Source organism: Aotus nancymaae, unplaced genomic scaffold, assembly GCF_030222135.1.
Source record: "Aotus nancymaae isolate 86718 unplaced genomic scaffold, 86718_ANA_hifiasm-v0.15.2.pri h1tg000108l, whole genome shotgun sequence".
Taxonomy (NCBI): Eukaryota; Metazoa; Chordata; class Mammalia; order Primates; family Aotidae; genus Aotus; species Aotus nancymaae.
The window spans coordinates 10,843,416-10,861,421 of NW_026988523.1; the positions used below are offsets into that span (position 1 = coordinate 10,843,416).

Sequence of the window (18,006 nt, forward strand, 5' to 3'; positions counted from 1 at the left end):
TCAGAAATTACGGAAGGTAAAGAAAAAGAATAGATATTGCATTTGGCACCTTAAATATCACTGGTGACGGCTCACACTGGTTTCAGGAGTAAAGGAGCCAGGCTGTAAGGAATAAAGAGTGAGTCGCCAGTCAAGCAACAGGATCACTGTGTTTACATGAAGCAGACACAGTGTAGTAGCTACTACAATTGGTTTCTGCTCTGAAGGAGATTTTTTGTCTTCCTGCTTGTCTTCATGTTTTTTTCTCTAATCATGTAGACTTTAAAATGGTACAAAGAGCTTAAGAAAAGTACAAAGAGATTTATAGTGTCATTTGCATAAAGAGCTTATTACAGTCATCAATTATATCTCATGGTTTGCTTTAATGATTTGTATTTCATTATAAAAGGCTACCAAAAAAAAAAAAAAAAAAGCATCTCAAACAGTTTTCTCCATTCTGTGGACATAGGGTTGAATATTTACTGACTACCTGCTTCTTTGAAATCAAATATTCATACTTAAAAATTCAGTGTGCTAAACAGGATTTCTGAATGAAATAATTTCCAAAATGGAAAGTGGGTACCAGTCCTGTGATAGGACAGTGAATGATTAAATGGCTGATGGGCTCAATGAGGCATGAAAATTAATTCAGTGGACATGGGAAGAGATTCAAGTAACCCCTCAGAAATCTCTGTAATAATATTTATAATCCAAGAGCAAGGGCCAGAGTAGTAAAAACGGCTGCTGCCTCTAAGAGCATAAACAGAATTAATTGGTAAGCTTCTTCAGGATAGGGGCTATATTGTCTTCTTCTCATTAAAGTTTTGCTGTATTTCATATACTTTGGGCAGAAAATAGGTACTGTTTCCCGACTGCTTGAATAATTTTCAGAGATAATTGATTTTAAAAGTTGCCAGTAATATTGTACAATATCTGTCTGCTTTTTAGCCAGTCTTTATGTTAATTAAAGCATTACTCTTTCTGCACAGACTCTGCATTGTTTAGACTTAAATCTTCCATCTGTTTTCCCATTTTACCTTTCTGATTGAAATCAGATTGCACATTGGTATCCTGTGACACACAGGAAATACTATCTGTGAAACAAAAGAAAGCCCTGAAAAGACCTGATTTCCACTCTTAGTGGTGGAGGCAAATTTCTTTCAACAGTAACATGTTCATACTTGTTGACTTACTCATATATGTGAAATTTTTATGCTAGATGGTAATGAGTTAATGATTTACACAGAAAATACATCATAGAACATCTGGGCACAAACTTAACAGGTAGACAACATAACAAGCAAACCTTTTGGCTCTGGTGTTTTTCAAATGCAAGGAGGCAAACTTAAATGGGTTTTTAAATCTGTCTTGGTAATTTTGATCAAGTAAGCAAACTTCTAGTTACAAATCAATAAAAGTCTCTCCTTTCAATATGGTACATTCTGCATGCTGAAACATTGGTTATTGTTTCAACAGTTAAAGTAATATTTTTCCTATTTTGGAGCATTTTAAATATGTCATAATCAGGGACAAAAACTTTTTAAGCTGATACTATAGAAATTAATTTACTTCTGGGCCCTGGAGTTATTTATCTGGCTCTTTCTTGAGGAATAAAAGAAAAATATTGTTAATATTCATGTTCTTTGTTAATCTTATTTTTTCCTTCAAATACACATAACCTAAAAGAACTCACTAAACAGAATATTTAGGATACATGTGTAAAGTTTAGCCGGTTTTTACATGGGATGTTTGACACTGGTTTCTTAGTTTTAAATTTAGGTACTCTTTCAAGGAGTACCTAAATTTGTGGGAACACATAGCATAGGAGACATAGAGAACATGTTGAATACATGTCTTGTAACATTTTAAAATGGCTTTTACTAGTTTTAGCCATTTCACTTGACAAAAAATTATTTAAAAGTTGCATGATTTGTACATTAAAATACGTTTTGTATGGCACTCCTACTAAGAGCCAGGTACCATATTAGATGCTTTTCATACATTATGTCTGTTCCTCACCACAACTCTACAGGGTGGTTTCTGTTAACACTATTTTACAAATAAGACAGCTGAAACTCAGACTAATTAAGTGACCTTTCCAGGCCCCACAGTCAGTTAAATGATGGTTCCAGGATTTGAGCCTGTATTTCTCTGACCTCAATGCCTTTAATTTTTCTGTGCACCACTTTCCTTTCTGTATACCACATTGTTTCCTGCTCCCTAAGTATTTTTCCTCAAAATTACCACTTCTCATTCTGTGTCACAGATATTTTTAAAAGCTTTCATTTATCTGCATACTAACCACTTTGATAGAAATGTTCTTTCTATTGCTGCTGCTACTTAGTTTTGCAGGCATTATTGTTCAGTTTCATGAAGTGTGTTATGACTAGCCTGAACCTCAAGTAATAAAAGCATATTTGGGAGGAGATTTGAAAGATCCACTCCTCCTTCATAAAGACCATTAAAAAAACAAGAATACATACTGCCATCTCTGATAAATATTTATTGAGCACCTATAACATTTTGGGAGCTATTCAGAAGAGTCAAGATTTGAACATGAATAGAACCTAGTATCTAACCTCCAAAGGTATTCATCCTAGAAATGAAAGAAACACCTTGTAAAATATGAAGTAGTCAAAGATGTACAAGGTATGGTGTATGCTAGAGGATAAACAGGTAAGGTAGGAATTTGTTCTTTCAGGGAATAATGGGTTTATCTTCATAGAGCATAGGCTATGTGAACAGGGCTTCTAAACTAAATTTATATAGAAAAGCGTATACAGATTATATAAGGAGATCTGCTATAATATTGTACAGTGTTGAATGACTGTCTCCTCTACAAGAGGTAAGCATAGAGATCTTTACTTGCATCTGTGTTTGGCACCAACATTAGCACTTAAAACCTTCAGTGGGCTATTCAGTCAAGCTTGTGTCATGTGTTCTACTAGAATAACGATAATAGTCACCTCAGTAGAGCAAACCTTAAAACAAATAACAAGTTTATGCTAATTAAACATATGTTTAGTTTCAGTTGATACTCCATTGCTTAAAGTAGTATCATTACCATTTTTATAAATACTGTGATGATGATGATGGTAGTGATTGCTGTTATTCCACTTCCAGGATAAGAAAAATAAACATGATATGTAGGATGTGGCAACTCGTGGGTTCCAAAGCAATGACCCTTCATAGGCCGTCTTTTGTGCCCTCCATGTCAGATCTAGAAAAGACTTCCCCATTATACATTTCGGGACAGAAATCATAAATCCTTTTATTCTATTCAGGAAGACAGTATTTATAGTTATACTGTCATCTTCTCTCTTCAAATAGGGGAATTTATCAAAGCTTTGTATGAGTCAGATGAGAACTGTGAGGTGGATCCCAGCAAATGTTCATCTAGTGAACTGATAGACCATCAGAGCAACCTGAAAATGTGCTGTGAGCTGGCTTTCTGCAAGATCATCAACTCTTACTGGTGAGCTTATCTCATCCTCTGCCTGTGAAACTTAAATTTTTTCATATAAAAGTCATCACAATGTTAACTATTATTTTACAACCAAAGAGGAGGGTCTTGGGGAAAAATTGAAAGTTTCCCTAATACGGTCCCATCTAAAATTGAAATATTCATTGTAAGCAGAAATACTTTTGATCTGGCTATCTATATAAATATAATCTCTCCCCAGAATATTAGTACTATAGCCTCTAATATCAAAGGCATTTATTTTGCTTTCTAAAATATTTACTAGTGTTGAACAGATGTGTTCATGAATTTTGATTATTGCTCTTAACTCCAGCAATTGGTGAAATTTTGAAGATTTTTGATGAACAGTCTTTAGAGAGATTATGGTGAGTTATACTAAACCAGATGGTTTAGTCAGGAGCCTCATGCCATTTTCCCACTTTGCAAAACTAAATTTAAACTAATCCAGAGTTTTGTAGCCTTGGGTTTCCAGTCTCCATCTGGCCTCCGTGAATTTTCCACCCCCTCTCAGCCATGAATCAGGTAAAACCTCATCCCAGAATTTCTACCAGGTCCTCCTCCCAGCCTGACTCTTAAGCAGAGATACATTGTGTCAAGGTGGAATCACTTGTGCTTTGGGTTCTGGTACTTCTGTGTTTAGAGTCTTCGGTATTTTTTTCCTTCCCTAGTGTTTTCCCTCGTGAGTTGAAAGAAGTGTTTGCATCATGGAAGCAGCAGTGCCTGAACCATGGCAAGCAAGACATCAGCGAGAGGCTCATTAGTGCCTCTTTATTTCTCCGTTTTCTGTGTCCAGCCATTATGTCTCCAAGTCTTTTCAACCTTATGCAGGAGTATCCTGATGACCGCACATCTCGGACTCTAACTCTTATTGCCAAGGTCATTCAGAACCTGGCCAACTTTGCCAAGTAGGTGATACTTTGTAACCACTTTAAAAACACAATTTAAAAAAATACTTGAGGCCTAAAATTTGGATGAGAGTTGGGAGCCCTATCACTCATGTTTCACTGTGGTATTAATAAATATAGCAAAATATTGGAAACAACTTAAATAATCACTTCATAGAAGAATGGTTAAGTAACCTATAATACATACATTCAGTGGAATATTTGCAGGCACTACAAACTGTTTACAAAGACTATCCAATAATATAGAACATGAAAGTAAAATTATATTAAATGAAAAGTACTGATAAAATACTTTAGTAGAAAAAAAAAGGCGGAATAAAAAATGGTATATATGCTGTTATCCAAGCAATATTAAAACACAAAAATCTAAGTTTAAAAAATGTTGGGAAGAAAAGATAAATTCTGCGGTTACATTGTCTAAGACAACTATCCTGGCCACTTCAAAAAAGACAATTTTATGAAAAATGCAGAAGATGGAGGGGGGCTATTGTAGATTAAAAGAGACTAAATGCAATACTTGATACTTACTTGAATCTCAAGTTGGAAAAAATATACATATGTCATTTTGGGGACAGTGGGTGGAATTTATAGACTGTAGATAAGATAATTTGTGAATAATATTTTGAAAAGTTTTAGTGTGATAATGGCATTGGTTTATGTAAGAGATATGTCTTATTCTGAAGAAATGGATGCTAAACTATTTAGAGGTGATGTCTGCAACTTACTTTAAAATGGTTCCGGAAAAAAAAAAAAGTATGTGTATAGAAAGAGAGGGTGTGAAAGCAAGCTTGTCAAAAATAACTGTTGGTTAATGTAGAAGAAAGGCATATGGGTATTCATTGTATATTTTTTCAACTTTTCTGTAGGTTTAAAATTTTTCAAAAGAAAATTAGGAGAAAACAGTTGGGAAAGAAATATACTAAAATATAAACAGCAGATGTATTTGGGTAGCTTGAATAAGACATCCACACTTTTTTCTTTCTACTTTTCATTGTTGCAAACTTTTTTCAGTAAGTTTATGTTATTTTTATAATTTATAGGAAATAAATTCAAGAAATGTCTGGTAAGGAATTCACATTTACAGAATTAACCACAGATTTACTCAATATTGATGCTTAAAGACAAGTTTCTATTAGCAATGTATTGAAGAAAAAAATTAGAACTTCAGTGAACAGATTGTTTTCTAGTATAAATAGTGCCTTTTTAGGGGTATACTATTTTAATTTTGTATAATTTATATATAAGCCAATGCAGAAATATACATATTTATCCATATTTGAGCTAAAATTATTTATATTTTATTTTGGAACAGCTTTTATGGACTAAACGAGGCCCTGAAGATAGCTAGAATCTAGATAGGCAAAGGAGAGAGGTTTTTCTCTAGTGCAAGTAAATAGCATGGGCAAAAGCTTGGAGAAGAAAAAAATGTATAATATATTTGGGAGACTTTGAAGAAGCTAGCAATATTGAAGGTTTGTACTGGTGAGCATTTGGTAGATAAGTGAGGGCTATATTACGTAGAAATTTAAATACCAGAAGAAAAAAAAAAGTTTTGGCTTTACCCTTTGGAGAATAGAAAGCTATTCAAAGCATTGGAATATTAAAGTGATATTAAGAAAGTATGTTATAGCATTTATCACTTACAGATAATAAAATTAGTCATTCCCTCCACAAAATAAAAAATTTCATAGTTCTGTGTAAAGTTAACTCAAAATGATCATATCTCTCTTCTTGAATATGTTCTTTCTCATTTTCTCATCCTCTACTTCAGGTTTGGTAACAAAGAGGAATACATGGCATTCATGAATGATTTTTTAGAACATGAATGGGGTGGAATGAAGCGCTTTCTTTTGGAGATCTCTAATCCAGACACCATCTCAAACACCCCAGGCTTTGATGGTTACATTGATCTGGGCCGAGAGCTTTCAGTTTTGCATTCCTTACTGTGGGAAGTAGTTTCCCAACTTGATAAGGTAAAGTAGGTTGATGGAAGATAGAGAACTTGAATGTAACTGAATTCTGGAGAGTACCTATAGAGTGACAGCACTCACTCTTTCTAATTGAAAGCAACCTTTTACCTGGAAATCTGAGAGGAAATATTCATCACTTCTGAGTAAAATATGGGATCTACAACCATGAAATTCTAGCAAACCATGACATTATTAATATATATTTTTAATAATATCTGAATTAATGGGGTATGTTTCTCTAAATTTATATATACAGAGTGCATATCTGAAAACTTGACTAGAAACTAATATATTGGTATATACAGCCTTATGCACGTCTAATAGGATGAGATGAAACTTCATATGGTAATTTCTAACAAAAGTGTAGACTTAGCTAAGAAAATACTAGGTCTATCATGTTTAAATAACGTTACCCATTAAACAAATTTTTTTACTCTACAAGTCAGAGAGTTTCATGTAATTCTTAGTGCTAAAAGTTACTGTTTTCTTCCTTTACAGATGTGAATTAAGAATACAGAAAACAATTATTTTTAACCATTTGTTTGCTAAGAATTTTATTATATACCATACTAATAAGTAAATGTACTTCATGCCAATCATTTTCTTCCTTCTGGAATTTTACAAAAAGGAATAAATTTGGTAGTAAAAAATAGTCTAATGGAGTTTGGCTAGGCTGATTACAATAATTATTTATTGATGTTTTTGTTTGCTACGGGCACTTTATAAATATGTATGGTGGTATGTTAGAATAACTTCAAAAGACAGTTATTTTTCTGTGATAAGGATTTATTTGTTTTCCTCTACTTTCCTGTTGATAAAAATGCTATAAAATTTGGAGGGAAATAAAACCTATGAACAAAGACTACTTTGCTGAGGAAACATAAATGGTAGTGTGTCCTCCCGTGCTTAAAACATTTGTAAAACAATAAACTGTTACTTATTCTTGAGGACCTTTTCTTCACTTTTAGAAATGCTAGCTAGATTTTTAAGTTGCAACTATGCCAAAGGTAAATCCTTTTCATATGAATCATAGCCCAACATTGTTGAGCAAGTAAAGGTACTCTTCAGATGGCATCTGTAACTGTTTGAGTAGGGTAGAAGAATCTGTTGATTGTTGAGGAGACAAAGACCCAAAGGCAACTATGTTAAACTAACAGTTGAAGGGACCCATAAGTCCCCATGAGAATAAGAATTCCCTAAAGAAAAAAATAATTGAGATAGATAAAGAGTTAGTCTTTGTTGAATAACTGCATCTCAGTGGGATGCAGATTCAGTTATCATGTGAAATAGGCCTGGTTTATTCAGGATCAAGATCTTTTTAACAGGCTTTGCTGTGAAAACACACTTTCTCCTTTTTAATCCCTGTTTGGTCCTGGGAACCAGGAATATATCTAGACATATCTCATAGAGAAAGTTTACCTGATTTTGCTGTTAAATTACACCAAAAATTGTCTTAATTGATGGAAATTCAGTTGGCAGTGGGTCAGGGTTCCCAAGATTGACTGTGATAGTGGATGGTAGTATCATCTGTGTGCCCTGCAGTACTCTGGATTCCTGAATGCAGCACCTTGTATGTTGGCATGCATTTCTTTTCTCACATGATCCCTTTTCTTTGAAAGTTTTATCATACTAGCTGATCCTGTGGTCTTGAAGTTCTTTTGGTTAGAAGGAGTTTGGTTCTTCCCTTACCCTCCCTCACCTTGATTTACTAGCCTCCCAAAGATTTAGTTTGCTTTGCATGCCTATTTTAGTTGGAATGGCATTAGTTTGGTAGTTTTGAGCATGTCTTTTAATTTTTATTTGCATAATCCTGATTTCGATTTCCTTTCTTTTCTCAATGTCTGCTGTACCTTGTTTCGCCTCCATTCATCTCGACGCCATGGTTCTACTGCTCCATAACAATGCATTATGAACCTGCCACTCCCATATGCAAACACCTACCCTTCCCTCCAACCTACACCCCTCCATCAATGGCCATCGTTATGCCAAAAACAATCTGTGGTGGATGTCGCAATGCTTATTATCCAATTAGGGTGAAAATTCCTTCCTACAGGCAACCGTGGCAAAACTGGGGCCTCTCCCTCGTGTTCTTGCTGATATTACCAAGTCATTGACTAATCCAACGCCAATACAACAGCAACTGAGACGCTTCACTGAGCATAACTCCAGTCCCAATGTCAGTGGAAGCCTCTCCTCTGGGCTGCAGAAAATATTTGAAGACCCCACTGACAGGTATGAAAGAGAGGATTTGACTACTATCTCAGAGAAAGATAATATTTAGATTTAACAGAAGTATATTTAACCTATTTGTTGAATTTACAAGTTTAAAATCATGAGCAGTTGAAGACTCATCTGACCTGAGAGCAAGCAGTCCAATTATTTGTTATAATAATGCACAAGATCTGGGATAACTTCTTTTCTAGAATGATAGTACGGAGAGTTACAATATATTCCACAGTATATTTTTAAAATTTCTGTCTTGCTTAATGGAAGACTAAAGGTTTTATGAAATCGATGTTTCTATACGTTTTAACATTCAAAATCTTGAAGAACCTCAGTTAAAACCATTTTATAGCTGACTGTGAGCTGGACAGGTGGACACAATGTATGCTTAGAATGTTTTCTGGATTGGCAAGACTTGTGCCTTTAGCAGGGACCTTTCAGTTGTGCAATTAGAACTTCTCCTCTTGAAGGTTTAGACAAGTATGAATTGGAATATTTGAGGAAGGTTTCAAATTTAACTAGGAAATTACTGGAATCCTGGTTAAAACTGAAGACAGTGGTGGAAGTAAAAATGCTGGATTTTATTCTAAGAATTGTAATAATTCCCTAATTGGATAAAATCTGAGTTTCCAAAGAAATGGAAGTATCCACATTAAGAACCTTCAGAGGAGTTTATATGCCTGAACTGAGTCATCTTAGCTATGTTGAATTTGTCTCAAGAGAAATTAAGTGTTCTTTCCTTTTCCACAGTGATTTGCATAAACTAAAATCTCCAAGCCAAGACAACACAGACAGCTACTTCAGAGGGAAAACATTATTGCTGGTTCAGCAAGCCTCCTCTCAGAGCATGACTTATTCTGAAAAGGATGAAAAGGAAAGTAGCCTTCCTAATGGTCGGAGCATCTCCCTCATGGACCTCCAGGACACTCATGCTGCTCAAGTGGAGCATGCATCTGTCATGCTTGATGTGCCTATACGCTTGACTGGAAGCCAGCTTTCCATAACCCAGGTGGCCAGCATCAAACAGCTGCGGGAAACCCAGAGCACTCCCCAAAGTGCACCCCAAGTGAGAAGGCCCCTGCACCCAGCCTTGAACCAGCCAGGTGGCCTTCAGCCCTTGTCCTTCCAGAACCCTGTCTATCACCTCAATAACCCAATTCCAGCAATGCCAAAGGCCTCTATAGATTCCAGTTTGGAGAACCTAAGCACTGCCAGTTCCAGAAGCCAAAGTAACAGTGAAGACTTCAAGCTCAGTGGACCCAGCAATAGCAGCATGGAAGATTTCACTAAACGTAGCACTCAGAGTGAGGATTTCTCCAGGCGGCACACTGTGCCAGATAGACACATACCTCTTGCGTTGCCACGACAAAATAGCACTGGACAGGCCCAGATCCGAAAAGTGGACCAGGCTGGTTTAGGTGCCCGAGCCAAAGCCCCACCGTCCCTGCCACACAGTGCTTCCTTGCGTAGCACCGGGAGCATGTCAGTGGCATCTGCAGCCCTGGTGGCCGAACCTGTGCAGAATGGGAGCCGGTCCCGGCAGCAGTCCTCTTCGTCCAGAGAGAGCCCTGTTCCCAAAGTGAGAGCAATCCAGAGACAGCAGACACAGCAGGTAGGTGCGAGTGCTGAAGGGGTCTGGCTTCTACTTGGTCTATCTGTTTATTTGGTTATTTATACATAACTAATTGGGAAATCCAGTTGTAAACAAGATTTCCACTTAAAAGCAACCTTTCAATGGAAAGAGGAAAGGAAAAATTTGGGAGGCTTCTGCCTAGGTGAGACTGCAGAATGTAGTTTGACTCATTACACTTAGGCATCTAACACACTGCAGGGACCTCCTTCCTTCTCGTCAAGCAGCAGAGCTACTATCTCAGTTTGCACTTAGAACAAATCTGTGATGTTGAATGAATAGATACTTAAAATCTGTAGGCCAAACCGACTATATTCTGGGGATCTGAAAATTAATCCTTCTTAATTTTTTTTCTTAAGCTTCCAGAATAAAGGTTTGCATTCTGAGCCAAGAGTTAAATGTGACTATTCTCCACTCCATCCCTCAACTCCCTGTGGAAATACAAAGTCCCATGTGCCTTTTCCTGGAAATGGCTACAAAAATAAAAACTTGAACACCTATAGAGTCAAAGTAAAGGAGAGAAGAAAAAGATAGATGCACGGGTGGAAAAGGAAGTATTCTAAACATTTCCAAATCGCTCACATTTCTGTTTACATGGACAAGCCCAGCTAGCGTCACATCCAATCTTAATATAAGATTTTCTAATTTTTTCTTGACAAATAAAAAGCTTTGCCAAGAAGTTAATCATTTCTTCCTCACATATTACATTTTGAAGCATCAATACATATTTTCCCTTTGAAACAAACTAGTGTTAAATATATATATACACACACATACATATAATTTTTTCATATATATAATATATATATCTTTATATATCTTCCATCTAAAAAGATTTTTCTCCTAAAAAGCATTGTTTTGTTGAATTTATTTTTTGAAACTTAATTATAGTGTTAGAAAAGAGTTCTATGACAAATCCTTTTATGCAGCAAAATAACTGGGCAGGAAGACTGTAATGAATCCCAGTTTGTATCTGTAACATATTTGCGTTTTTACAGTTTAGGCATTTACTGATATGGCTGCTTCTGCCTCCAGTCTGCTGTGAGCAGAGCCCCTTGCCCCTACTTTGATTATTTAAAATTGGAATATTTCTAGAATCCTTGGATATAGAAACAGAAGAAGGGACGAAAAGCATGACTAACTTAAGCTGTTTCTGGAAGCAAGTTTCCTGGGCTAAACCTCCTAGTTGGTCATTCTTTACTGAGTAATACAGTTTATCTAAAGTCTTATATTTTTCATTTTTATTTTGTTGTTTTTCTCAAAATTTCACCAAATCATTTGATTTAATAAGCACTTTTATTTAAAGAAAAGGAAAAATACATATCTTTTCTGTGTATCTTACGTATTTTTTATATATAAATGTGTGTATATATAAACATAAAATGTATGTGTTAGGAGACTATCAGTCATTCCCACCTTATTGTGAAGTAGTTTCCTCACATTGCTTTTGTGCCATACTCTAGTTGAGATCAACGACTTCCGGAGAATTAAGGTGTTTATTGGGAGGAGAAGGGAAAAATACGTAATTTTAGAAATTGAATACTGTGTAGAAGCAAGTAATCTACTCAGGGACTTATAGCAGCACAAGGGCACTGAAGATAAAATAGGATTAACGAAGAGCATGAGATCGGCAGAGAGGGATAGGACAGGGAAAGTGTCCTTCACCTGCTTTTCAAAAGTGTACTTAGAAACCTCAGCCCTGTACAGAAAAGGAAAATAAAGATTCTTTTTTTTTTTCCTTTTGCTTACCCATTCCTTCTGTAGGGAAGTCCTCAGTGACTCCATGAGGGCCCATGACTCAGGCTGGTTGTTTATTAATATTATAAATTAAATAGCCTTTTTTGTGCTCTTCTGGAACCAATTGTCATTTATAACATTTTTCCTTTAGGAAAATATAATACGTAATGCATAAGCACATAATACATGCTTCTGTGGGTTATGAATAGATGGCTGCCTGGATGGATGGGAGGCAGGAAATGCATGCAGTCTCCAAACAACAAATATAAAAATTAATTTTTGTGTCACAACCATTAATGCATCAGGGAAATATTTTTTGGCATGAAGTAGGGTACAGACAGTGAGATGTCCAGGTACAACTTTGAATATTCATTTCTGTTTATACTTTTGCTGGTACTGCCACTGTCATATCAGTTGAAGCATAAATCACTGTATTTTGATTGCTCAGGTTCCTGGTTTTTTCTACACTGGTTTTTGGTGTATTATTTTGAACTTACATTGTTATTTATTTATTTATTTATTTATTTTGAAATAGAGTCTTGCTCTGTCACCCAGGCTGGAGTACAGTGGCGCGATCTCGGCTCACTGCAACCTCCACCTCCAGGGTTCAAGCAATTCTCCTGCATCAGCCTTCCGAGGAGCTGGGATTACGGTGCTCACCACCACATCCAGCTAATTTTTTTATTTTTAGTAGAGACAGGGTTTCACCATGTTGGCCAGACTGGCCTCGAACTCCTGACCTCAAGTGATCTGCCTGCCTCAGCCTCCCAAAGTGCTGGGATTACAGGCATGAGCTGCTGTGCATGGCCTTGTCTTTTATTTCTTATATTTCTTTTTCTTGCTTGCTTTGTTCATCTCACTCCCATGAAGCCTCTGAAGTTCTATATAATCAGCACATTTTTAAGGCAAATTCCTTTACATATTTTAATTGCAAATTGTATGGGGAATTCTCTCCCAGAAACTAGAGGATTTCTTTGTGGGAATTGTTCTGTAGGCGGCTGTAATTATCAGGGGCTTTGTCCCATGCAAATTCCATTTATATCTTACCACAAAGTAGCGGCCATTGTCAGCAGAGTAACTGGCTTCAGTCTTCTACATCTGATGAGTAGGAAGAAAATAAAATCCTGGTGAAACAATTTACAGATAAATTTTTTTCAAGAAACTGTCTTAATTTTTTTACTAATGTCAGCTTCTGTTTAAAATGCTTTTTTCTTCAGCTTCTGTTTAAATTGCTTTTTTCTTATTTTCCTCTCTATTTTGTTTTTGATGAATCATGTACTTTATACAAATGATAGACTTTATATACAAAACAAGTCGTTCAGATTTAGCATGTTTCCAAATCTTAGAAGTTTGAATTTGATGAGAACTTTTAAAATAGATAATTGTCAAGCTTGTTAGTATGATTCTGCAGTGTTCACATATGGATTTGTTGAACTCTCTTCTAACCAACCTCTTCAAGAACTCTCAAAGTTTACATATTAATTTAATCAGCCCTTTCTTTGGCGTTGATAACAGAAGTGTTCATTTATGGTACTCCAACTATTTCACACTATGAAGCTGAAACCAACTGGTCTTGCTTATATCTAGTAAATACTAGCAAGGAACAGGGAACTAGCCTCAGCATAGCCAGGCTATGACTAATTGTAGTATCAGTGAAACTGCTTTGTCAGGCTCTTTTGCCCTAAAGCATAACTATTTTTCCAGGGAAACCCTATACAGCTTTATCTTGAAAGAAAGATATTCCTCATAGGAATTCCTGTTCCTTTTTCTTTTTTCTTTTTTATTTTCTTTGATGATCATGTCAAAAATCAGTGGTTACAAATTCTCTTTCTAAGGCTATTTCTAAGCAAGATGGGATCTGAACCACTTACTAACCTCCTCCCTCAATTTCTTGGACTATAAACTAGAGATATTTTTTGCTGTTTATCCAGCTTATAAGGAGATGGAACAATCATTGAAAAGAAGCCTTTGATGGTCTTCCAAAGTATTAGAGGAAAAACATAGAATATTCTTCTCTTAGTAATAAATTATATTTTAATAATGAATTCTAAAGATAATCCAGAATAATAAGTGAGTAATATTTTATTGAGCATCTGTTATGCATTTAACTAGTCAGTATCATTTAAAAGAACTGTATGATTTGATGCCCATTAGATTGTCTAATTGGAAAATAAGAGTAACACTCGTAAGACCAAGAATATATATAAAAGATCGTATATAGTTTTTTCATTTGAAGAACATACTACAACAGAAAAAATCATGAAGCAAAAATCACCTGTTTCCTTTCAATCCAGCACAATAAATATTTTTTATTTATTCAGTATTACTTTCCAGCCTTTTTACAACTTTGTGAAGGTTTTATCATTAATAGAAGGAATAGTTAGGCTTGATCTGTTTTGTCACTTTTATTTTTATTATTTTAACCACCACTATATGCCAAGCAAAGTGCTAGGATATATTAGGAAGTGGCTGAAAATAAGAGTTGACCAATAAAATAGGAATAAACTGGGAATGCCCAGTTCCCATTACAATTTCTTGTAATTCATTGCCCATTATGTTAGTCTTTCTGAAGATACTGTAGCTACCACTATCACCAGTGGATTGAACCAACCCTTGATTGTACAACTTCTCACTTATCAGTTAAAGCCTAGATTATCCTAAAGTGGTTTGTGGTTGTTGTTGTTGTTGTTGTCTAATATGCTTTTAGGGGCTAAGAACTCTCCTTGGTATGTTCTTAGGAATACCATTAGTTTGCAGTGCATGTAAGGGCACTTGATAAATAGTTACCCATAACAAATCACAGGGAAAGTAAGTTCATTTAAGCAACATCTTGTTAACTATATAAACAAGTAACAAATTCCAAACTGTAAAGTTGTTATTAGTTTTAGTGTTACTTTATCTCAAACTGCTATAGAATAGGAAAATCCTGGTTTCACAATAAAGCAGCTTTTCCATGCCCTCTGTGCTAAAGGGATCAGATTGTAAAACTAAAATGTCATTTCTCTCCTTTAAGTATTGACTTTCTGTTAATATTTTAAGACCCAATGCTACAGTCTTTTGCCTTCCAGGTCCACATATATCAAATATAAACCTAAACCCTTATTACTACTATTTTATTTACCAATACTAAAGCAATTTATTGTGCTCTGATCTTAAAATCCAGTAGGGGGAGAATTATAGTGTGGGTGTATAAAGTATCTTGCAGTTTACAAATTTTTACATGCTATCTCATTTGTTTCTCATAATAACTTTTGATATGTGCAGTTATTATTAAACTTTTACAGATGATACTATATCGTAAAAGCCAATATTCCCACAAGTGTGAGTTTCAGAAATATTTTAATGTATGCAAGGTACTTATTTAATTAATCATGTAATTATTTTAATAATTAGAAAAATATATAACTATTAAGATATAAATATACCTATACATATTAAAATGTATATAATAGCTGACTTACTTTTTTACTGATATTGCTTAGCACAAGGGCTTAGCTAACTAAAAGAAGGTTGTCTTAAATGAGAACACAAGGACACAAGGAGGGGAACAACACTGGGGCCTGTCAGGGAGGGTGGGAGTAGGGAGTGTGGGGGGAATTTTAGGGAAAAAAGCTAATGCATGCTGAGCTTAATACTTCGGTTATGGGTTAATAGGTGCTGTAAACCATCATGGCACACATTGTTACTGTGTAACAAACCTGCACATCCTGCACATGTACCCCAGAACTTTTATAAATACATAAAATAATTTAGTATATATAAAATAAAAATAATGGTTGTTTTAAAAGACAAAATTAGTAACTCTATCAGTGATAAGGTGGTTATGATAAAAATAATGAAAGTGATATAAAAATAAGGTATAAAAAACACACCTACATACTATAGTGGAAATAGACTTTTAAGTACTAAGAGTTACTGAAATTTAAGACATGTTTATATGTTTCTAGATCCACTGGAGAAAATGGCTTTATAGAATAAATTTCTAGAAGTTCATTTACAGCTGCTTAGTGTGTGCATGTCTATTTATGTAAACTATACACATCCATCCATGAAGCTATTTTTATTGATATATATATCTATAATCTGTAAATCAACTAAACCAGATCCTTCTTCACACCTTTAAGAAATGTCCCTGTATTATTTTTGCATGTGTAAGTCTTAAAGTCTCTCCCAACCCATCTCTGATAATCTTTTAGTCTCTGCAATCAATCTTTTAATCTGGTCTTTCTCACTCTCAAGTTCATCAAAATACCCCTTCTTTTAAAATATTTATTTAGAGTTTAACTGGGTTCTATTTCACAATGATATGAAGATCCTTCAGTTGTAATGTCTGTGATGGGAGAGAAAATGCCCTTCAATTATGAAATTCTAGAATTCTGGTCCTCAAAATACAAATCCCTCTAATTATAAAAGGCTAACTCACATACCAAGTTTTGCACTTTGTCTCACACGCGCTCTCTTTCTCTGAGGCATGACAGAGGGAAAAAAATTGTGTATTTCCACTATTGTTTGTGGAAAAAGGACTAATGTTCAGTAGCCTAATATGAACTGAAATATCTAGTGCCAGTTTTTGAAACATAAAAATAGTAATGACTGACATCTAACCTTTCTGTAGCACTCTGAAGTTTCCAAAGAATTTTCACATATGTTATGTTATCCTCACAGCTCCCTATGATATGATCGAGATAGGTGGTGGTGGTGGTGATGCTGATGTTATTTCTATTCGGTAGATTAGGAAAATAGTATTTAAGAGATTAAGTGAGTTAACTACTAAGTAGCAGAGTTGCAACTCTCTTACTTGAGTGTCAAGAATTCTTGACCGTGTGTATCTGTATTGGAAAAGGACAACTTACCTAACTATCCTAACTTGGGTAGACTACCCAGTATCCATCATTTTGATCCCTTTTCAAGAAATTTTCTGGTGTAAGGACTCTTGAGTGGTCTTAATCTTTCACAAAGTCAGAGTTCTGTAAAGATAACCAATATCACTTGTCCTCTTTCTCGAAATTATTAATATGAAAACTAAGTAGATTGGTGCAAAAGTGATGGCAAAAACTGCAACTGCTTTTGCACCAACCTAATATTTGGCATGCCGATATATAAATGGACGCTTTGTGAGTTTGTTTAGCACTAATCAGTTTTTTGATTTCTGATTGTCTCTGGGTTAAACAGATGTTTTGACCATCGAGTTAAGCTTTCTTTCTCTTATTTTATCATCAATAGATTTTTATGACATAAAAGACTTTTATGGCAGAGATCATTTATTAATTTCGCAGGCAATATGTTACGTACCAGCATTTGGGCCACTGGGCAAATTAACAATTTTAAGTCTTTGGCTTTCTGTAGAGGGAGAATAAGGCTACTTCTTGGGTATGATGTATACAACTTTCTATTAAGAATAGTTTGCACTTATACAAATGGATATTCTCTTTTCCCACCCCTAGCCTTAGCGTTAGTAAAATAATACTTAAAGCTAAGAGCATTTATTAGAAAACTGAGAGATCACAGTTAACGTCTTCCAAGAATAGCTGTTTTGAAACATAGCATGTGGGTGAGCTGTTAGGGGAGATGCTAATAACTGTTTCTGATGCAGGTTCAGTCACCTGTGGACTCTGCCACAATGTCCCCAGTAGAGAGAACAGCAGCCTGGGTATTGAACAATGGGCAGTATGAAGAGGATGTAGAAGAAACTGAGCAAAATCAAGATGAAGCCAAGCATGCTGAGAAGGTAGAACCTAGTCTGCTTCATCTACTCACTGATCTCCAAATGATAGGCCACTAAAAGAGTTATCTAGCTAAGAACATAAACTCCTCCCACCCTCACCTCTACCCCTTATATTAATCGTCCTATACATATCTCTGTAAAATAGATCTGTGGGGTGTGTGTGTGTGTGTGTGTGTGTGTGTGAATATACATGGAAAATGTTCATTTTGCTGGGGGGTGGCAGTTAGCTACTATTTTCTTTTTAATGTAGATGCCTTAATCAAGGGGATACTCTGCTATTCATTTCTAGTCATTTTAGGTAAGTATTTTGTGTTTTTATAAACTTGTTGGTCTTCACCCAAGGACAAAATTACCCT

At 35.3% G+C, this 18,006-nt stretch overlaps 1 protein-coding gene across 8 annotated transcripts in view; it reads left to right on the plus strand.

The window, feature by feature from the left end:
• Nucleotides 1–18,006, plus strand: part of RASAL2 (RAS protein activator like 2) — a 375,087-nt gene that overhangs the window by 339,985 nt on the left and 17,096 nt on the right. For 7 of the 8 annotated variants that reach the window (XM_012444487.3, XM_012444488.3, XM_012444493.3 and 4 more), the window contains 6 exons: nucleotides 3,310–3,454; nucleotides 4,129–4,365; nucleotides 6,137–6,338; nucleotides 8,368–8,567; nucleotides 9,309–10,170; nucleotides 17,519–17,653. In XM_012444487.3, the coding sequence (XP_012299910.1) occupies nucleotides 3,310–3,454; nucleotides 4,129–4,365; nucleotides 6,137–6,338; nucleotides 8,368–8,567; nucleotides 9,309–10,170; nucleotides 17,519–17,653 (1,781 nt within the window). The remainder of the gene's footprint in view (nucleotides 1–3,309; nucleotides 3,455–4,128; nucleotides 4,366–6,136; nucleotides 6,339–8,367; nucleotides 8,568–9,308; nucleotides 10,171–17,518; nucleotides 17,654–18,006) is intronic. The other variant, XM_012444491.3, reaches the window with a different exon arrangement.